The 19,865-nt window shown below is 49.2% G+C and overlaps 10 protein-coding genes across 10 annotated transcripts; 3 read left to right on the top strand and 7 right to left on the bottom strand.

The window, feature by feature from the left end:
- Nucleotides 1–45: 45 nt before the first annotated feature.
- BDZ99DRAFT_504573 (uncharacterized protein) lies at nucleotides 46–1,066 on the bottom strand (the record flags this gene model as incomplete). The annotated part of the gene is made up of 2 exons (XM_033724050.1): nucleotides 46–202; nucleotides 286–1,066. 2 exons carry the CDS (start codon nucleotides 1,064–1,066, stop codon nucleotides 144–146), a joined length of 840 nt encoding a protein of 279 aa, XP_033568400.1. The 3' UTR covers nucleotides 46–143.
- A 1,004-nt stretch (nucleotides 1,067–2,070) lies between these two features.
- Nucleotides 2,071–3,007, bottom strand: BDZ99DRAFT_553256 (oxidoreductase; the record flags this gene model as incomplete). The annotated part of the gene is made up of 2 exons (XM_033727087.1): nucleotides 2,071–2,249; nucleotides 2,308–3,007. The coding sequence occupies 2 exons, from the start codon at nucleotides 3,005–3,007 to the stop codon at nucleotides 2,071–2,073; spliced, it is 879 nt and encodes a 292-aa protein (XP_033568399.1).
- Nucleotides 3,008–3,756: 749 nt separating this feature from the next.
- On the top strand, nucleotides 3,757–5,383 carry BDZ99DRAFT_553252 (uncharacterized protein; the record flags this gene model as incomplete). Its single annotated transcript, XM_033727086.1, has 5 exons — nucleotides 3,757–3,868; nucleotides 3,904–4,580; nucleotides 4,639–4,767; nucleotides 4,823–4,935; nucleotides 4,991–5,383. 5 exons carry the CDS (start codon nucleotides 3,757–3,759, stop codon nucleotides 5,358–5,360), a joined length of 1,401 nt encoding a protein of 466 aa, XP_033568398.1. The 3' UTR covers nucleotides 5,361–5,383.
- A 612-nt stretch (nucleotides 5,384–5,995) lies between these two features.
- Nucleotides 5,996–6,741, bottom strand: BDZ99DRAFT_504571 (uncharacterized protein; the record flags this gene model as incomplete). The annotated part of the gene is made up of 3 exons (XM_033724049.1): nucleotides 6,482–6,741; nucleotides 6,348–6,425; nucleotides 5,996–6,279 (listed from the first exon to the last, which is right to left on the bottom strand). Exons 1-3 carry the CDS (start codon nucleotides 6,681–6,683, stop codon nucleotides 5,996–5,998), a joined length of 564 nt encoding a protein of 187 aa, XP_033568397.1. The 5' UTR covers nucleotides 6,684–6,741.
- A 694-nt stretch (nucleotides 6,742–7,435) lies between these two features.
- Nucleotides 7,436–8,812, top strand: BDZ99DRAFT_504570 (uncharacterized protein; the record flags this gene model as incomplete). The annotated part of the gene is made up of 2 exons (XM_033724048.1): nucleotides 7,436–8,570; nucleotides 8,601–8,812. 2 exons carry the CDS (start codon nucleotides 7,436–7,438, stop codon nucleotides 8,810–8,812), a joined length of 1,347 nt encoding a protein of 448 aa, XP_033568396.1.
- A 1,039-nt stretch (nucleotides 8,813–9,851) lies between these two features.
- Nucleotides 9,852–11,358, top strand: BDZ99DRAFT_577573 (uncharacterized protein). The gene is made up of 3 exons (XM_033728711.1): nucleotides 9,852–9,908; nucleotides 9,958–10,255; nucleotides 10,309–11,358. Exons 1-3 carry the CDS (start codon nucleotides 9,891–9,893, stop codon nucleotides 11,178–11,180), a joined length of 1,188 nt encoding a protein of 395 aa, XP_033568395.1. The 5' UTR covers nucleotides 9,852–9,890; the 3' UTR covers nucleotides 11,181–11,358.
- A 176-nt stretch (nucleotides 11,359–11,534) lies between these two features.
- On the bottom strand, nucleotides 11,535–12,530 carry BDZ99DRAFT_528380 (uncharacterized protein; the record flags this gene model as incomplete). The annotated part of the gene is made up of 2 exons (XM_033726366.1): nucleotides 11,535–11,963; nucleotides 12,339–12,530. The coding sequence occupies 2 exons, from the start codon at nucleotides 12,528–12,530 to the stop codon at nucleotides 11,535–11,537; spliced, it is 621 nt and encodes a 206-aa protein (XP_033568394.1).
- Nucleotides 12,531–13,634: 1,104 nt separating this feature from the next.
- On the bottom strand, nucleotides 13,635–15,175 carry BDZ99DRAFT_483673 (uncharacterized protein; the record flags this gene model as incomplete). The annotated part of the gene is made up of 2 exons (XM_033722589.1): nucleotides 13,635–14,965; nucleotides 15,004–15,175. The coding sequence occupies 2 exons, from the start codon at nucleotides 15,173–15,175 to the stop codon at nucleotides 13,635–13,637; spliced, it is 1,503 nt and encodes a 500-aa protein (XP_033568393.1).
- A 1,432-nt stretch (nucleotides 15,176–16,607) lies between these two features.
- BDZ99DRAFT_483672 (uncharacterized protein) lies at nucleotides 16,608–17,216 on the bottom strand (the record flags this gene model as incomplete). Its single annotated transcript, XM_033722588.1, has 3 exons — nucleotides 16,608–16,775; nucleotides 16,816–17,030; nucleotides 17,063–17,216. The coding sequence occupies 3 exons, from the start codon at nucleotides 17,214–17,216 to the stop codon at nucleotides 16,608–16,610; spliced, it is 537 nt and encodes a 178-aa protein (XP_033568392.1).
- Nucleotides 17,217–17,950: 734 nt separating this feature from the next.
- Nucleotides 17,951–19,587, bottom strand: BDZ99DRAFT_553233 (uncharacterized protein; the record flags this gene model as incomplete). The annotated part of the gene is made up of 4 exons (XM_033727085.1): nucleotides 17,951–18,635; nucleotides 18,746–19,045; nucleotides 19,165–19,381; nucleotides 19,423–19,587. 4 exons carry the CDS (start codon nucleotides 19,585–19,587, stop codon nucleotides 18,217–18,219), a joined length of 1,101 nt encoding a protein of 366 aa, XP_033568391.1. The 3' UTR covers nucleotides 17,951–18,216.
- Between the last annotated feature and the right edge of the window lie 278 nt (nucleotides 19,588–19,865).

Below are 19,865 nucleotides of genomic sequence, written 5' to 3'. Positions count from 1 at the left end.
CGAATATGGAGAATTACTAAAATATAGTCCAGCATTTTATTATCGCGCTTCATCGTCGGTTCATGGGGTCGTCCCATTGTGCAGCCATAGAATCCCGTGGGATCCTATGGCATGTTTACTCACGCCAGCGGCCCCGCTTGTCATCATCGAGGGTTTCCTCTTCTATCACGGTCATCGCAGATAGGCGCACGACAAGTTGGACCTATAAGGTGTTAGTATTTTTGTTGGTTAACGTTCATGCAAGGGAGAGAGGAGAGGAAGGGGGCATTAAAACCGGATACTTACATGTAAAAGTCGGGGCTGTTCTGTGGTTGAGCAATGCGTGCAAACAATGTCTCCCAAAAACGTGCTGGCACATCCACAGACGCATCGCGATGTGGCCAGCACCATACTCTTCCCGGCAAATGCCGCAGACGTCTAGATCAACTTCGCCCGCGGGAACTGGAGTCGCAACAGCGTCAACGCTAATCTCGGGGCCAACGTAAGTGATTGGAACATCGCCATCGCTGTCATCGTCGCTGTCGTGGTCGTTGTCAATGTCGTCTACAGGGAAAGTAATCACATCCACGCCCGCGACAAGGGCGATCACATAGCCGCTGCTCAGCTGATACAGCGTCGTAATAACTGCATCAGCTCCGGGCCTTCGCACCAGGTTTCGAGCCTGTTGAATGTTCGCAGTCGCGGCTGGATCTATCCAATTATCGCGGGGGTTTATGCCTGGAATTTGCTCCTCGAAAACTATGCCAGGACCCTCGTTGCCGGTGGTCCAGGGTATGCCCGTTTGCACCCTAGTTGTGCGCGGTGGGCAGGCGTCAGCGCGGAAGTCGTTCTCTTCCCAGATTTTCATTCTTACATTCAACTCATTGAAGGTTACTACTATTCCCCATGCGCCGTCTATCAGTGCGGTACCTATCGTGAATTTTTCCCAGCGGTTGTGAGTGCGGCCGGGCACCCAGAAGCGGAGTAACCTAACGTTGGGATTGATGTTGGAGTCAGATAAGCCGCCCGATGGTGATCGGACGAAGAAAACACCGAGCGGCTGGGGGTTTGAGCTTGAGTTAGACATCTTGTCTTAAGGATGTTGCTTGCTTATAGAAGGTAGTATAATCAGATGAAGGCTAATTGCGCTTCTATTTACAAGATCATATGTTTGAGAGAAGAAGCACTCAAGAAGGATCTGAGACGTCGAATGCGAATTGGAATAAAGGTTTAGGAACTTCTCATTTGCCCAACAAAGCCAGTCGCCTGCATTGATAGCCTCCAACAAAGGGGTGGTTGATAAGAGCTTTATCCTTCACAACAGAACAAAGCCCGGTTCTTTTTCGTGCACTCTTCCGCCGCCACTCGACACGCGCTATTACAATTTGAAAGAGGTGGAGGGAGTCGCAACATATGTCAGCCACAGTGTTCAGACCTATTCTTTATGAACACGCAAGACTGCCATAACCACCGCCGACGCGGCAACTCCAATTCTATGCCTTAACCCGTCGCATTTGGCAATACGTTATCGATGAGAATACTACCAATAGAAAGCTTCGAGTGATCAGAACTACAGCGAAATACTGCAGCAACACACTCCCTCTTGGCTTCTTGTACACTTGCATAGTACCGCTTGAGGTCCTGTAGGATGTTATGAAAGATCGGAGAAGGACAATATTAACAAGGCTGATAGCTTTGCGGGCGACTTCAAACGGTGTCAGACAGCCACTCTATGTTTAACGGAGCTTGATCCCAAGTCCGAGCGCTGCACCATGACGGGTTAAGGGATACCGAAGAGCTGCCCAGCTTAGATTAAAATGGTCTTCGTCAAGGCAGCCTTCGCATCACCCATCCCCGCACCACGAATGAATGATTCAAACTCTTTAAAATCTGACGCCTAGATATCGTACGAGGAAAAGCAGGGTAGAAAATATATTCATGTGCTGAGAGAATCTGCATAGTAAGTAGCAGAGGCAGCTTGAACGGAGAGGCTACTCTACTGGCCGACAAAACCTAAATATATGTTTCTCTTCTCTATCCTTGTTTACCTTTATAACACACTCGCTAGGCAGAACTAGTAGCCTGGAAATCTCAAGCGGCATTCCTGAACGGCCATCCAACGAGCCCGATACTGAGTTGGGTACTCGCTTCAATCTCTTTGGCCTGGGCTTTGAGTTCATCAACATCCCAGTTTGCCCACAGAAACTTGTTCTTCAAGAAACGCGCTTCGGGGCTTGCGAGCCAAACAATGAAGCTTGCCGGCAGAGAAACTAAGTCAAAGTCAGCCTGATGATATTCTCACTCAGCACAGCCCGGCATTCCACCTACCATCATCTGAATGGCCGACCGTAGCGACGCCCCCCGCTTCCCTGTTCCCCGCGGTGTCCACTACGCCCGGCTGGATATGGAAAACGGAGATGTCCGGGTTCGTATAGGCCAGGGAGTCCCAAAACCGAAAGACCGCCAGCTTGGCGATGCTATATGAAGCAAACTTCGGCATGAAATTCAGATGCGCAGCAGCCGAATTAACATCGATAGCGACTGCGTCCGTCGCCGCGTAACGAAGGAACGCCTGCGCAACGGATAACGATCCTGCGAGGTTTTGCTGAATGGCGTCGAGGAACTTGTCGCTGTCCACAGTCGCATTCACGGGATCATGCGGCCCAATCGTCATCGCGTTGTTGACCACGACGTGGATTTTTCCGTCGCCAACGAGGGCCGCGAAGGCTGCGTCCACCTCGCTCTTCTTCGTGACGTCCGTGGAGGCTACGAATACCTCGACGCCGGCGAATTTGGCTTCGATGGAGGCTTTGGTGTCGAGAAGGGGCTGCTTCCGACGGCCGAGGAGGGCGATCCGAGAGGCGCCTGCCGCGGCGAAGTAGCGGGCGGTTTCGGCACCGATGCCAGTGCCCCCTCCTGTTACGAGCACGGTCTTGCCTTTGGCGGAAAGCTCGGGGCGGGCGGGAGAGAGGGATGGGTATGTGTTCGTGTGCCATGTTGAGGTTGGGGATGGGTAAGGAGCAGCCATGATGATTGAAAGATGTATGGATGAACGAGGATGGATCGACTGTTTGATGAAAGATAAATAGGAACGGACAATGCCCAACTTTATATATGTTTGACTTTCCTTTCTAACTCCAAGTCAGCGACGGGGTTTTGCAATTTGGGAAGCCCAGTGCGATCATCACGTTCGCCACTGAACTACCGGACGCCCGAATTTAACGTTGCCAGAGAGAGAGGAGTCCGGGCTCTTGAAATCGAAGCATGTTTAGCATTTACAGAATTCTCCGGCGAAGAGATTTTGCTTTCTAGTGTCCCAGTTCTGTGTACACTTCCTTGCGACCGCTAGTAGTACCTGAAGAAGGTTGGCCGACATTTATGCTCCATCTGTTAAGTAGTCTGTGAAGTCACTGGGCTACTTCAGCCGGTGTCATCTAGGGGAGTGCATTTAGATTCTTTGTTGAAAGAGTGTTCCGGGATGGGTTTGCATCTACAAAATGTCCCGCCCGACAGACTATCCCCAATGGAGACATTAGCGCGGACAAGAGCTGACAAATGTGTCGATGTTCCATAACTATAGGCATCACGGCATTCCACTTTGCGATTCCCATAAATCGCAGCGGCCTAATCTGAAATGGATGTGCAAACTGTTCTGCGGTGCGGGCAGTGCAATAAACCGTTCGATAAGCGTGAGTAGCAGAACACTTCCACCACGTGACACTGAGGCCGTACTAAATTACTAACCGTATGGTGTGTTAGAGTCCACACTGAAGAGACATGGATACTACTGTCGGTCCCGAAGGTCTGGTAACATCACTCGGTCTAGATCATGTATTTGTTGTGCGAGAGGAAAGGCGCGTTGCGACAAGAGGCGGCCCCAATGCTCGAGGTGCATGACCAAGGCCATCGAATGCCATTATCCAGAGACCACGCTCAGGAATACGAGGCCAAGGACTCAGCACAATGATGATGTGCCGGCCGAACGGTGGAAGAAAATGCCCTCTTTGGTGGCCAACTCTCCTGGTGGCGGAAATCGTCAAGAAGCAAGCAAAGATGGTGATATGATTCTCGACAGTGCGCTTGTCATATCAGAATCAGAGTTCCCAAGCATTCCAGGTGATTATCTGGATTGGGGTGCCCCAGAGATTGACTTCGACGACTTTTTGAATGCAGAGACGAGCGACGAAACCGTTCAACACCCTTCATCGAGGTCATCATTTATAGTTCGTCACTCTACTACCCCAACTCGTCAACTTTTTCAAGTACAGCAAGCCAGCTCTTCTCTCAACGCATCGATACCAAGATCACCAACTTTCGCTGTCCGATCACTTATCCAACGACCCAAAATGACGACCGGGACGCAAAGAATCGGCAACCTCATACTTCACACCCTGAAATCTTATCCCCTAATGATGCTGCGCCACAACATCCTTCCGCCCTTCATCCATCCGCGTATAACATCTTCCGATAGTGAGGATAACTACATGGAGCCCCTCACCAACTGCATCAGTTTGGTGCATATGATCAGTAGCGGGGTCCAAGGGAGTCGAAAGTTGTTCTGGAAAAATGTGCGGCTAGAGTGTGAACGTTTACATGAAGAGGTTAGTTGAGTTTTCTATGGTTTAAGGGTACCCATAAGGAGCTCATCGGTGATTTTAGCATCTAACGTTGAATAAATGGGGACTGCTTGCGGCCATGCAAGCCCTCTCAATTTACATTCTCATCAGGTTAGATGAAGGCGAGACGGACCATAACAACTTTGATTTTCTGTTACTCGCGACGGTGGCTGTAGGTCTAGCTCCCGCTCCTTACCTCTTAATTTAGTTCTGATGAACTGATGTAGGTTATCGCCAAACAACTCTCCAACATCATTTCATGCAATACGCGGTCTGCAATATGCAACTACGGTCTTGGCGTAAGCTGGAAAGATTGGATCTACGAGGAATCGAGACGAAGGTTAGACTTCTGCCCACCCTGTTGTGATGAATCGAAGATACTAACCAAATCAAAGATTAGCAGTGGTCTATAGAGTCGTGAATATGTTAGTCTACTTCGAGCCAGCGGCGATGTGCCATCTGCAAGAGGATCTTGTCCTCGCACCGCTGCCGGCGAAGAAACAGCTATGGGAAGCAGGGGATGAGTTCCGGTGGAAGTCGGAAAGCGAGAGGGACCCTGGGGTTCAGACTGCCTTTGGATTGGCTGCAAACGGTGAGCTTGTTAAGTTAGATGAAGGCCAGGTATATTGTAGTGACGCAATACTGCTCCATAGGCCTTTGGACGCCAGTACTCCGTCAAGGGGCATTGCGAATTGGGAGGAGTGGTGTTCGGGCATGGACGGGTTCGGTGGGCTTGTTATGCTTGCTGCTTCTTTAATAGGGTAGTATGTCTCAAATATGAAACCAGTATCAACTGTCGTTTGTTCACAGGGAGTTTACCATCATGGTATGTGCCCTAAGATTGTGCCGTGGAATATATATGAGAGCTTCACTTATAGGAAAAGTGAATGGGGATCGCTACCCATCTAGAGATATCCTATTCGGAGTTTTTGGGGCTCGTGTTGTTTTATTGTGGTTTGAGATCTGAAATGGTATCGTGGATGTAACGGTATTGTCGCATTATTATTATGTGCTATTACGCTGTTGTAGGTCCCGTTAGGTGACTAATTTACAAGGGGAAACCGACCGCTGGCACGCTGCCTCGCAACGTCCAGATGAAAACCTCGTTTTCTGCGGTGTACGGCTCCCTGCGTCCCTTACTATTGTGTGCGGCTGTGGAGGACACGTAGTACCTCTGTGAGAAGCATTACTACAGAGTAAGCCATCTTAATGCGTCCTCCAGGATTTTTCCGGGTTCGAATGGTCCTAGGTTCCGGGGCCGTGGCGAGTCCAGATGCTGAGTAGGGTCCGGGGTAGCGTAGGCGTACGCGTGCTTTGTCGCGCGAAGGCGACAAGAGAATAGAAAGACGTTGGGAAAGAGCGTGAAGCGTGTTGTGTACGCCCTTCGATGGCTATTCAAATCAGGTGGGCTGCAGGAATCGGATATGGCGCGGAAAACGGGTAGGCGGTTTGGGCCACCCGTTGTGGGATTTGGTTTTGTCGTAGGGAGGTTTATGATTAGGGTGTGTGCGCCAGCCCGCTGCCGTTTGAGTGATGTACCCTGTTGCATTATTGCAGGTCAACTTGAACGATCCGATTAGCGCTCGTGGTTTGAAGAACCACCAACACCTGCCAATGGCGTGCTCGCCCTGTTTTGTGTCGAGGCCCAGATCCACAGCGCATTTATCATCCTGGTAAATCGTGTCTAACAACGAATTAGAAAACCGAGGTTTCGTTACAGAAGGACCAAGGCCGAAACATTCTAAGACTTACACCAACATCCTGGATCAATCTCTCTAATTACCATACCACCGACCCCCACGACTACCTCAGTAATATTCGACCTCCATTCTGTAGAGTTCTATTAGTGTCAAATGATGTAAAGGCTAATTTCTAGGATGGCTCACGAGTAGTGCGACATTCAGTAAAGTTATAGGACTGAATTCCGTCGACTTTCGATACATGCTTGTCCTCTAAGGTGATGTAGGATAGATGCTGGTCTGAGCTGGAGCATCTGTGGTCTGGGTAGGCATCAATAACGTTTTTTGAAAGAGCTGTCGTGGCAAGGAGGCTGAGGAGCGATGCGAATGCTGCGGTGTAGGAAACCATTTCAGTCCAAGTTGGAAAATCGCTTAATTGTGAAATGAGATGAGGTGGGTGAGTGGCTAATTCGCGGGCAAATGTGTGGTTATATGTCAGCAATTCTTGGCTCATGTTCTAAGACTGTACCATGGAACACGGCCCATCTAGATTCATCCTATCAGGAGTTTTTGGAGCTTGTATTGCTGGATGACGCGACCCGCGAGATAGATCCGTGGATCCGTGGATCCGAATGACTTCCTAGTAGTCCTCAGGATTTTGAGATTTGGCTCAGGTAATGCTGTAAGATCTCTCCCTCTTAGAGCATACCTTGTACTATCTTTAGTCATTTTCAAGAGAGACGTGACGGAAACCGCAGGGGTACTTCCCCGCACCATGTCTCTTCCTAGGTCAGCGTACACATTCCTGCTACTGTGCCGGATGGTTCGGTATATTTTCAGATCTTTGAAATCTAGCCGTTTGCACGATTGGGCCTCATCCAATGCCCCACGCTCTTAGATTATTGTGCGTAAGGTGTGGCGTTCAACAATGTATGATAAGTTTCTTCTTGTAAATATAATGAAACGTGTCTCCGGTAAAGGACATTGTGCAAAGTTGAAAATCGAAGGGGTCTATAAATACGGCACTCACCTCTCAATAGCATTTTAACATTTCCTTTCTATCGCAATCGTTGCGCAAACCAACAACCTCTTTGACACGATACCAAAGACACCGCTGTACCACACAAGCTACACAACCCAAATCTGCAAACTCAATCAACTATGGTGCACAACGCTGCTGCCGGAATGTCGGGATTGCCGCCTGGAGCAGTCCAGCAAAGGATCGAAGAATGGGCAACTCCCACCAAAAGCCCCCATGAACGGTTAGCCCTGCTTTCCGAAATGGCGAAGAAGGAGATTCGCAGGGCTCAGATTGACTATCCAGGTATGCCAGCGCTGGAGCAGGCATTCGTCAAGGTTCTCGAAGAAACGCTGTTCTATAGCACTCCAGATAGCATGGAATCGCTACGAAAAGTCGCAGAGAGCCAGTTTGCCGCGGATATTGAGACTCTTTCTTTCTGTGGATTGCAATTTACGACCAACACAGCGGCTCAGAAGAAGCACTTCTATGTCGGCTCTCAGAAACTGGCGTGGAAAGATGTAGTACAGCATGGCCAAGAACAGTCTCAATTTCGAAAGTCAGGCAAGTACTTGAAGCAACTCACTAGCCTGCTAGCTCGCTTCCCTCGTCTCCGCAATATTAGCTACTATCCTATACCCCAGGGTCAAGATCTCGGCCATTGGACTGACCGTACAGTCTGGTCTAACTTGTCGGACTGGAAACATGGAACGAAGAGCAAAGTCAAGTCTTGGGAGCGCGTTGACGAGCACCTTTACAGCAGCGACTTCTCAGCGCCCGATTTGAAGGAGCTTTTCGCAGCCTTGAGCGCATCGAATGTAACTTTGGAGACTTTCGCAACACCTTTTGCAGGGAACGTAGCATATTGGCACTCCATCAGCGCCCATAATCTTCTGTCAATTGACGCATCGCACCGTGCATCAGTCTTGAAGGATCTGAAGCATTTCAGTTGCAACATCCAGCAGTTCGTAGAGGGTGGTGCTGTAGTGCAAGATCTACTTCGTTCGTCCCCTAATTTGGAGACTCTAGACCTCTCACTTTTTGCCGACCACGTTCCAGAGCAGAGGTATATCGAGGACGAGGAATTCATCAATCCGTTCATGAAAAACCCCCTGGGGTTGGGCACCGTTCCTTTGCCGAAGCTCCGGGATCTACGCTTGACGTTTGACCTCGGGCTGTACACGCGGGTAGAAGACATCCTTCGTGTTTTCACAGAAGAAGAAAACGGTCTTCGCGGTATCCGCAAGCTAGGATTGGCCTACGTAACTCTCTCAAAGGGTACGTGGCCGGAATTGCTTACTCGATTAGGCAAAATTCTTGATTTGGAAACATTATGGATTATCAGTCCTCGCGAGGGAAGCAATGCAGGGCGTTCGATACAGGGGTCAACCATCCCAAAAGAAGTCCTGAAGAGTGCGGCGAAAACGGTGAAAGTTCACCACGATTTCAAGCCCTTCGAGCATAATTGGATCAGGAAGGGAGAGCACGCTCTATACCAGAGCTTTACGATCTTTGAGTAAGGCAGCCGGCGTTCTTGATCTACCTCCCCTTCTCACACTCGTTTCGTTTCGTTGATCTCTGCTTCATCTTAACCTTTCAGCGCTTGCTACTGTATTCTTTGCAATTTTTCCGCATTCATTGTTCTAGCGCCATGAATACCTGAGAGAATCAGAGTAATGACGCTGTAGTCCTTCCTTTAATCAATGAATTTTATCCCAAGTGCCATATAATTTCCCGACGCATTCGTGAGCAGGATTCCTATCCCAACAATCTCTGAGGCCCCTCCGAAAAAGTTTTGTGTTTTTGTGGTGATATTGGCGACACCGTGGGGACAACAAATCTGATCGTCTCAGTGGTGATAGTACGGATATATTCCATGATGTATATATAGCTTTACTGCTGCTCCGCCGTCATGATTCGAGAGGGACTGTGTAATGTTTGCCGCACGGCACCTCGTATCGAGAATATGGAAAGTTTGGAGCATCTCGGGCAAAACATGGGCACACCCTGTTACCACTTTCTGAGGTGCTTCGAAATCTATCTAAATCTTAGGATAGGGTCAAAGGTCCTCGGCTGCGTGGAACCAAGGGACTCGCTCAGCCCATAAGACCACCTGACCTTGCTGCTAGCTAGAGAGCCTCTGCATAGGATGAGAACTTCAGAGGTTGAGTGGATTGAATAGAAAGAAGAGAAATGTTGTAGAAGATGGAAGTCATTGACTTGGCGTGAAGCTGTCATGATGCTGTTGAAGGGATGGGGGAAAAAGAAAGCGGGAGACGTTGGAGGGGCTAATAGAACAGGTGACTAACCTAAACGGGATGGCGTTCCTGAATATCCCGCTTGTCGCTGGCAAGATCTGACACTAAAGTTTTCCTCCACAAACTAAACCTCATTGTTCAAGTAGCACTTGTCATCGAAGCGGACTGTAGGTACTATCAATTCAAGACGATCCATCGCTTTAGAATAATTCCAGAATTGTTGATGCGACGTTCGTGTCGACTGATAGATCTACCGCTGGTCAGAGCGGAAATCCGCAGAAAGCTCCACAGTGGAGTGAAAGTGAAACAGACTGAAGCAAGAGAAAAGAGAAGAAACACAATGGATGACGGAAAAACCGTAAGTGTATGCCCTCTTTAGTTTATGCTCCTCTGACTTGACTTGACAGAGACACAATGGCAATGATACACATGCCCTTCCGCCGCAATCAATATGTGATATGTACCGGAAGTACCAGAAAATGGACGACGCAGCAGTCGATGGAGACCTTCATATCATTGATTTCAACCGTGGGTTGACCGAAGATCAGCAAATGCAGCTCATCGCCGTTGACATCATCCCATCCGAATTAATTGCCTCCGCCGAAAAAGCCTTCAAAAATCACGGGAAGACCACCAATGGGGACTTGGTTGAGGCAGAGTCCCTTCCTCCAGCGTGTACCGTCTATGAGCATAAGGAATTCCCAGGTAAATCTCCTATAAGTGATGATCAATTCCTCACGTGATCTGACACTTCCCAGGCCTCCGCTTGTTCCCATCTCTCCTCCCCCCCGAAAGCCAATGGCTCATGCTCGACCATCTCCTACACCGTGAGCTGTCTATTCCGCTACATACAAATAACCTCAGTCAAGACTATACCATCCCGTATCCTCCGCATCTGGCAGACGCAACATCGCCGCTGTCTTTCTTCACTTATCCGCAAAACAACAAGCATCCAGCTTTCATTCCCATCAACCCTCTCTCGTCCCACAAGACACTCAATACAGCGCAGTTCTTACAAAAGAAGCTTCGCTGGCTGACTCTCGGTTCGCAATACAATTGGAGTACACGATCTTATCCACCTTCTTCTCCGACTCCTTTCCCGGCCGACCTTGCCGAACTCGTTACCACTCTTTTCAAAGCATCTTTTAAGCCTGAGTCCGGCGTCGTACTGCTCTATAGCCCGAAAGACTACATGCCTGTTCATCGCGACGTCTCCGAGGAGAGTCCGCGAGGACTAGCTAGCTTCACGCTTGGCTGCGATGGACTATTCATCATTGCGAAAGAGGACCTGCCTCGGGAAGAGCGCGAACAGGGTGACGAACCCGAAGCACCCCCGCATCATGCTTCTTCAAAAAACTCGAAATCAGACTCCCCGAAGCAACCTATGGTTGTGATACGCGTACGAAGCGGGGACGTAGTTCAGATGGACGGCCCAACACGGTGGGCATGGCACGCGATGCCGAAAGTTATGGCGGGAACGTGTCCTGAAAGTTTGCATGCGTGGCCGGTCAAAGAGGGGGGTGGGGCACCGAAGGAGTATGCGCGGTGGAAGGGCTATATGCGAAGCAAGAGGCTCAATATTAGCTGTCGGCAAGTGTGGGAGGGCCCTACTAATGACATGGATGGATGATTCGACTGAGATCGATCTTGAATATACAGCACTAGGTCTGAAGTCTGGGCACACGGACTTATCACTGCTTGACTCCAACCTTGCTCACTCAGCACCACTGTGAGGAGCAACCTAGCCAATAAGTAGCTATTTAGTCAAAGGGCCGTCTAATTCGCACTGCTTAAAACTTGACATCGCGCCTAAATTTTTGAAATTTCATGGGGATACCCCAAGCAGTGGCAAACGCGTGTGCACAGACCTAGGACCTGTCAATGTAACAGCTTGCACAATCAAAAGTCTGATTGCGTCTATGCACTATTTAGCATCTTGGAATTCCGTTTCCAGGTCCCTCGACACATCCTCTAAATCTGGGCCCTAATTCTGCCTGTCCAGCCTCCGCTTCTTCCTTGACGGCTCTTTATTCTCACACTCGGTCTCTTCGCTTTTCAACTGCTCCAAGCTATCTCGCTTCTCCTTTACGTGCTTAAAATAATCCATGGCAAGGGCATCATCTTCCACAGTACGGCTAGTATTGCGGGGATATAGTCCATTACACACCTCCCTCGGCAACTGGACCAATGCATCCACCTGGCTCTCCGGGAGCCTTTCAACCACTCCAAACGAGAGATAGCCGCTCTGGACACCAGTACCAAGCCCAGAATTCGGAATGGTGGTGAAGGCCACGATCTTCTGAAGCATGCAAAACGTCGCCACCCAGAACAAAGCTTGGAGGTCGAACTTGTTCTCAAGGCCGTACTTCGCCGGTTCAGAAGAGCCTCCTGGGCTGATGGCGTCTAGCAATCTCTACCGGCAGGGTGAGATCGAACTTGATGCGTTTTACACCGGCCGGGAGTCTGTAGAACCAGTCTCACCAGAAACGGGGATGCATCAGGTCGAGAAACATGCAGTATAGGACTCTAGACCCCCAGTTGATGTCCTTGACGCGCTAGTCATGCATACGAAGATGTTCAACAACCGAGATATAAGTTCTGTATCCTGGGATGATAGCCTGGGGGAGATCTTGGGTAAAGACTTGGATGTGGATTTCTTCAAGCCGGTCCAGCTTCGATGCAGCCGAATTGCCGGCGTTTGAAAAACTGCGTCAAAGGCTTGCACGTCTCCATAGCGGGGTGCCTCCACGGGGCGTAGCGAGCCCGTTGCGGCATCCGGGACTCATACTGGGGCTATAGCGGCGATGTCTGCTTGTAATATCCTGCAGACTCTGTTGAGGGGCGCAGAAACATATGCAGAAGCATGGGTGGGGTTCTTGTCCAAAGTTTGCGAGTTTGGACTGATGGAGGTCACGAATGTCTCCGAGACAATCAGCTGGCGAATCTCCCTGGGGAGCGTGAGAAGATTTGGTGGTGGCATTATGTCTACAAGCAAGCCTCCTTTGAAAAGTAGGAGGTATATGGAAAGTAATATTCTGGAAGATGGTTGGTGTGGGACGCTGTGGTGGTGATGTTGTGCGAAAGAATGACGGGTTGGGGCCACACCATGGTTTAAATAGGGCTCTCTGCGTAAGTTAGTCAAAGTTACCTACTAAGTCCCCCGGTTGTTCTCATGGTTTTATCTCGGTGAATGATTTAGTGCGGCGATGAGTTGGCGACCAAGATAATCAATGTCTCTCAGCGGAATCTTGTTGGGGATCGTGAGAAGGGTTGGTGGTGTCATGAGCGTGTAGAAAGATCTTCTTTGACAAAATCACACGATGGGCCTTCTTGGTATTCCAAAATGGGAACCCGTGACCACGTTCGTAAACTTCTTCAGTGCTTATCCCGGCGCCTCGTGGCAGCATATATACTTGCTGAATCCCCGATAACACAGCTCTTAATTCAAAGGAACTCGCTATCTATAGAATATGCGGCGGTCGAATAGTCCTACCAAGAGGAGATCATGGGGACAGTGGGTGTTTGGACGGTTTTCGGAAACCTAGAAGGAAGCCGATTGCTTGGTATATACAATATGTACAACGAGCTTTTGGAACGAAAGGATCCAAGCGACAAAGTTATGGCCGAGTCTAAAGTTTCGCCAGACTTCGAGGAGTGGGACGCCGATTTTCGAGACTATGCAGAATACTTCGGTCGGCCAAGATATCCTCATATCGGACACCGGGTGAATCCACCGATTTGGTGACGGATAAAACCAGTCCGTCGCAGATACGAAAACCCGTAATTATCGTCATCGCGTCCCACATGGCAGTATCTCATTGCATTATCTACGAGTTTCGTCCTAGGTCACTATACATGCTCTTGCAACCGTAAGAAAGGCTTCAGCACAATTTCAAAAATCCACCCAAGCTAGGACGACTCTATCAATTTGAGCTGTGTCCAAACTCTTAGAAGGCGAGCAGTAGCACTGATTTGCCAGTAGTAGTTTGGAATCTATTGAGGAAGTATCAAGATCAGCCTTTCAATCCCCCCTCCCAGCGTAATCGCAGAACAAGCTATCAAATTATTGCCCAAAAGCCGTTTGTTAGTCGAAGATTGCAAAGCTCTTGTATTGAACTCGCTGGCCTTGCTTCACCCACTCTTCCTTGGCAACGAAAGGTTGCTCATCGTGATGGATTTGGACTTTCCGCGCCACTCCTCCGAGGAACTCATTTGAGAATTTCGTTGCTTCGGAGTATTTTGGGAACCACCCCTTCCGAGGACTGATCAACAACAAGTCCTCCAGCTCTAAGAGAGTAGAAAGTTTGAGTAGCAATTCATCCCATTCGTTATTATTAAGAGTGACGTAAGCTAAGCCTAGTTTGCGAACACTTCTCAGGCCTGTTACGGGCCCGTTGAATAGCTCCAGGATGTTCTCTTTTGTGGTGCATGTGCCGGCATCGAAGGCTAGTCGGAGCTCCTGGAGATGGGGCATTGGCACTGCGCCCAGACCTACGCCATACTCATTGAGTGGTCTGAAAACCTCGGGGGAGTCGTCGTCGTCGTCTGCAAAGAATGAGAGCTCGAGCATCTCCAATGCAGGGCATTCCTGGAGGATCTTCCTCATATTATGGCCCCTATTGAAGTAGTCCCAGCTCCTCAGATTCAAGCGCAGTTCCTTCAAATTCTGGAAAATCGTGGCGAAATGCTTCAGATCGACTACTTCAAGACGGCCTTCGCCAATCGTCTGCCAGTCTGCTTGGTTTCCGAAGGAAGGGGTTGTAAATGATTCTAGCTTAGTACCGGCCGCATGAAGAGCCGCGAAGAGGTCCTTTAGATCATAGTGGCGAGTACTGTAGAGGTATTTGTCATCCCGCACCCACATGACGCGGCTTGTGTAGCCGTAGCTTGACCCGAGCCAGTCCTTGTCGATGTCGAGAATTGCCATATTTAGCCAAGAGCCTCCTACACGATCCGGAGAGGTTGGAAAGTATCGAACGTGTTTGAGATTCGTGAACTTGGCTAACGCTATACGAAGGCCCTCGATATATTGACCGGATTCTCGAAGTTTGGCCTGGTCCTGGCCCCGGAGCTTGCAGTCCTTCCAGTCCTCCTTCTTTGGATATTGTTTATCCTGCCTGGTGAATAGTCCGTTGTACCAAGGTCTCGGCGGCTTGGCGTCAGTGGCAAACTGAAGCCCACATAAGGATAGTGTTGTGATCCTACTAGCAAAGATGCTCTCCGAAATCTCCCGCAAGATGTCCATGCTGCTCGTGGTCGTATAGAACAGTTTCTGCTCTAGAACCTTGACAAATGCATCGTCGAGAACGTCGCCCATATCCTTGTATTTAGTGCGTGCCCTACAAATTACTTGTTCCGAGGCTTCAGAGAGAAGTGGGAATCGTTCGTGGATGTTTTGTTCCGGTGTAGCCCACTCTTTGATCTTTGACTGCACTATCACCCGGGAAGCTCACGGTGGGGTTCGCTCGAACTACCATCTAAGGCGGCAATCGGTTCGTCCTGCGACTTTTCTTCATGTCCAAGAGGAATCCTGAGAGCAGCTAGGGGTGCTTCCGGCGAAGACTTTTTCTTTTTATCCTTCCTCCAAAACTTGTTGGACCACTTCTCGTTCAAGTATGGGTACATACTTAAGATATTGCCGGTGTTGAAGATGTAGATAGTTGACGTTTCAAAGCGGAAGCAAAGCTGTAGAGGGGTGGTGGGGGATAGATGGTGCTGAGATGTTGGATTGCTGGTCGGTGAAATTAGTCCATTCTCAGAGCGTCAAGGGTATTAATACCTCTGTCAGGGCGCAGCGTCGGGCTCCTTCCTGCATTCATTGACGTGAATAGTTTTGTATGGAACCGGCGTTGTACCGAAACATTCACTCATACATTTGGAGTCATAGCTTTCCTCATTAGGCCACGAATACCACTACTAGGGATAACAGCCTTTCCCTACAAATCTTCGAAGCTCTTCAGATGGAACCGTATATTTTTGGTCCGTTTCTCCGAAATTCCTATAGATTTCATCATTCTCCAACGACGCCATCTCTCACACATGGTCATGTGATCTTCAACTACTTCGTCAGCACCATCATGCACAAGCTAGCTTGGTCTTTCAATTCAGCCACAATGAAATGTGGTAATTATCTATCAAAAATTATTGCCAACTGGCCATCTCTTCGACGTTGAGACGGAGGTGGACACGCTAGGCAGGAAAAAGGTGGCACACTCAAGCAGTTCAACACTATCTGAGGTGGCCCATAGAGCTATCAGCTTTGCTGAAGCTAGTAGCTCAGAAATAATAATACGATACTGGACGACCTCAAGCGGTGCTAAAGCAGTATACACAGGCACGGAAATATTGTGTATACACCTCACGGATTCGTAGACTCCCAATTTCTATGGACACTTATTACTTACGCTGTCTTATAGGTGCAGCTGTCTACCACTGCTTAAGGTGCTTCAACGAGTTTCTATATAGCCCAGAGTGAAGAGCCTCTATCCCGTCTAGAATTCTGAAAATGGATTAAAGCACTTTAAGCAGTGGTAGACATGTGCACGTGTACAGTAGAGTGCCACCTTTTTCATGCCCCGCGTGGTGAAGAATTGAGTCATCACGTGCTGCGCTCCTATTTGCCGATGAAGGTGATATATGCCGCAGAAGTCCCGGCTTGGCTGAGAAATCCCTTCTACCGCATGCACTGACTTGATGGTTTATTTGTAATTTTCCAGCCAATATTACAGGGCCTTAAGAAGCACTAGACCAGTCTACGCGTGCGCGGTGGCTCTGACACATTAGGCCGTTCCAACTAACCTACGATGAGAAATTTGTTACACTCAAACAATGTTGAGTGCTAGAGACTCAAAAAGCATTCTGTGAGAGAGCTGTCAAACACAAAGCCTCGTCATAACCTTGCGTACGTCACTCTGCTAGTGCTTATATTGCCTGGAGGTATCCATTTAGATCTGCATCATGATGCACATGCTCAGTGGTGAACCTCATACTTTCATTAGCCTGTGTCTGAGGGGGTTGAAAAGCTTATAGATTGCTCAAAACAAAGAATTTGGGAATCTCAAGGAAAAGTTGTTAAATCTGAATCATGGACACCTCTTACGTGCCACGTCATCGAACAGTCCTTTTCGCTGTGCTTGTTAGGCTCGCTCACTTTGGTAGTGTGTGCTTGGTTTCCACTGCTTATCCGCGAACAACCTCGCTCTCGGTACCATGGTACAATTTCTAACTTTGATCAACACATAAATTAGTCATATAAAGCCACGTACATCTACCCGCAAAGTGGCCACCTTACACACCTTACACACACACTCGGCGACTCCAGCTCTACTCTCAACGAAATTGATAGCACAGATTACGACGGTCTTCTTCACTGCCGCACTTATTACGATGGTTTCCTTCGCTGCCGCACTTGTGTCGTTCCTCCCGGCTACTACTGCTCTCGCGAAGAACAGCATTGTCTCATATCCATATCGGAAGTGTTCTGCTAAAGACGAGCACAGAACATACACTTACGGAGGACTCCCCACCCACGTAGGATTCTTTTCAGAATGCTAAAGCACTCGTACGACTTCCCGAAAGCAAGTCTCGGGGCCATTGTATTGACGCTGACATGCGCTACAGAATGGTTGTCCAATGTTACTGGCAAAGATGTTCGGCCTGGTGGCATACTTGTTAAGGACCTTGAGCGGGGTTGTATCTGTAAGAGGTTTTTCCCCTTTAGAAATGAAGTCCTTTATCTAAAGATTTAATTAGTCAAAGTTTTCAAGGATGGCGAGTGTCGTAAAGACATAGGGAGTGAGGCAAATCAAGGCCGGCAGTATATTGGTAAATGTGGTTGGTTCGAAAGTAGAGACTCGATTGAATCAGTTGCATTAATCTGCCAGTGAGGAGCACGGTACCATCATGCAGGGCATAGAAAAAGTGGCACTCTGAGTTTAACAAACCGTGCGGTGAGTCCGTACACCTGTGTGTCACTGCTTGGGTTGCTTCAATGCATTCTGGGAAACCTGAGCGTGACGGAAGCTGTTCACCTTAGGCGATTTTAGAAGTCGTTGAAGCACTCCAAGCAGTGGCAAACAGCTGTAGACATAAGATGACTTTTTAAGTGTGCTACTCTTTCCCCGTCTAGTGTGCATGTCTTAAGAAAATATAGAATAAAGGTCACTTCTAATCAACTTTTCCTTCTCAAGTGCTCTGAACATGCTAATTCACTTTGCTTCAGCAAACATGCATCTCTGCTTCTCCGGTCATTCCTAAGTGGCGCAATTAATCTCATAGTCGCCGATATCGCAATGCGCATACGTCCGCAATGATCGCAGTAGCAGAAAGCTCGAGACCGAAGCTCGGTTCATTGCCGTACTATCGACGTATTAGATGAAGGTTCTCTGAAGAGGTATGTGAAAACTTATAGCTATGTATGCTATCGCAATGTCGCGCTTCGTCTTCTTACTAGGCTTTGGATTAACTATGTAAGCTTTCTCGCATGGAACCTGCCCTAGGACTCGAGAGGTTCGCCCTCGTCACTATATTCGCCTCCCACATAGCGGTTCCATAGCCGAGTGCCAACGATGTACCGATCTGTGTGCGGGTCCCACTCTTTGACCTCCTCTATCGCGGCCATGTGGTCCTCCTCCCGCTGCTTCTTGACTTCCGTTTTTTTTTTTCTGCTAGAGCTCCCTAGCTTCCTCACGAAGTCTTATCTTCTCCCTTCGTTTAGTTCTCCTGGCCACTGCCGCAGCCCTTTCCTCCTCGGTTCGCTCATTCTCAGAATCGTCACTCCCAAATTCGGACCACTCATCGCTCTCCTCCAGCTCTTCATCCGAAAACTCGGATTCACTGCTATACCGGTCGTAGTAGCAGTCCTCTTCGTCATTGTCACTGTAGTCGTAATATCCAGCGGCGTCCACGAGGTATTTTGTGCTACCGGATGAGCTGAGTACTGGGAGCACCTGAGGACCCAATCTCCGCTTGCGTAGAACCTCGAAGACAGCCACATCAGCACCATTCAGAGATGCTGGGAGACCATGAATGTTTACGCCGCTGCCGTGAGCATAAAAGTGCGCGCACTGAATCGTGATTTGGCCACCTGTGACAAAATTAGCATGAATACGGAGCAAGCGCGCGGATCCGACTTTTCTGCCGCCGCTTTGGCGCTTCAACATATTTTGGAAGTGTGGTTCATCCCCCCCGACGTACCTTCCATTAAGAAATACTTGTGTGCAAGGAGACCTCGCATATCTTTGAAGAGAGGCAGCGACGTAGCATCCAAAAATGGGCTCATGCCAGCAAGTCCGCCAACTCCCCGCGCCATGTGTAGGTTGTACGTCAATGTGATGCGATGGCCAGAGCGAACTTCCAGGACTTCGTGCTCGCAGTCGCCGTAAAAAGCGGCCCACGCGATAGCTTTCGGATCAGTGCCGCTCCAGTCGAAGTTGACTTCGTTGCCGTTGTGACGCACCACCAATGCCCCTCCTTCGTGCGCGCGCGCACGGTAGCCTAACAACCAGGGAGCTAAATTGGGATTCCGCGCGGGGAGTATCGACGTGAGCACGGAACTTGCCAGATGGACCAGAATATACGTTGAGTTTGTAGAGTTTTGCTCTGACCCTGCGCACCTCTTTGTTGACCTGTGGTAGAAGTATCCACGGTGTCGACCGCATAGGGGTTAAAGTTCGAGAAGAATTGCGTCTCATCTAGCGGAAGGGCTTTGCGGTAACTTTCATCGTAGACTTCTTTTCCTCCAAGGCCGAACGACGCTGGCTGACAATCCTCAAGGAGCTTACCGAGTGTAGCGGTAGTTTCCACGTTGTTCTGATTGGGAGAGAAATCTTGCTGATATTGCCAGTAGCCTTGGAGTCCCAGCGGAGAGTTACAGGTGCCATGAAAGTCGACTTCTTATCGTCTGTGGCTGACGAACTGATGTCGATGTGACCGCCGACGGAGAAGTTGGCAGCTGCTTTTTGGTCTGCGAGTGTTCTGCGAACCTTTGCGAAGAGAGTGGGTGGGTCGGAACTTTGATCATCTTGCTTTAGGGGCATGATGAGGAGCGAGCAAGAGACACGGATGAAATGTTACCCGCCACCCAAATACGGCGTGAAATGAGATGGACTGAGAACCGAAAAGCTTAGGGACGGTAGACAGGTGACTAAAGGGCGGCTTTCCCCATAAAATTCAAGATGTCGCACAAAGGATGCTAACCATGCGTCTGATTGCTCTTCCATGCCCTTACCTGCTTTCGGCGCTGCATCGCTTTCACGCCTAAAGTTTGTGTGTTCTAGATCAGCCTCCCGTTGTCTGAAGTCCCCTAAAGCCTTCT

Source organism: Mytilinidion resinicola (assembly GCF_010093595.1).
Source record: "Mytilinidion resinicola strain CBS 304.34 unplaced genomic scaffold BDZ99scaffold_39, whole genome shotgun sequence".
Lineage (NCBI taxonomy): Eukaryota > Fungi > Ascomycota > Dothideomycetes > Mytilinidiales > Mytilinidiaceae > Mytilinidion > Mytilinidion resinicola.
Note: the sequence above shows the minus strand (reverse complement) of the source record. Positions and strands in the feature narration are given on the sequence as shown.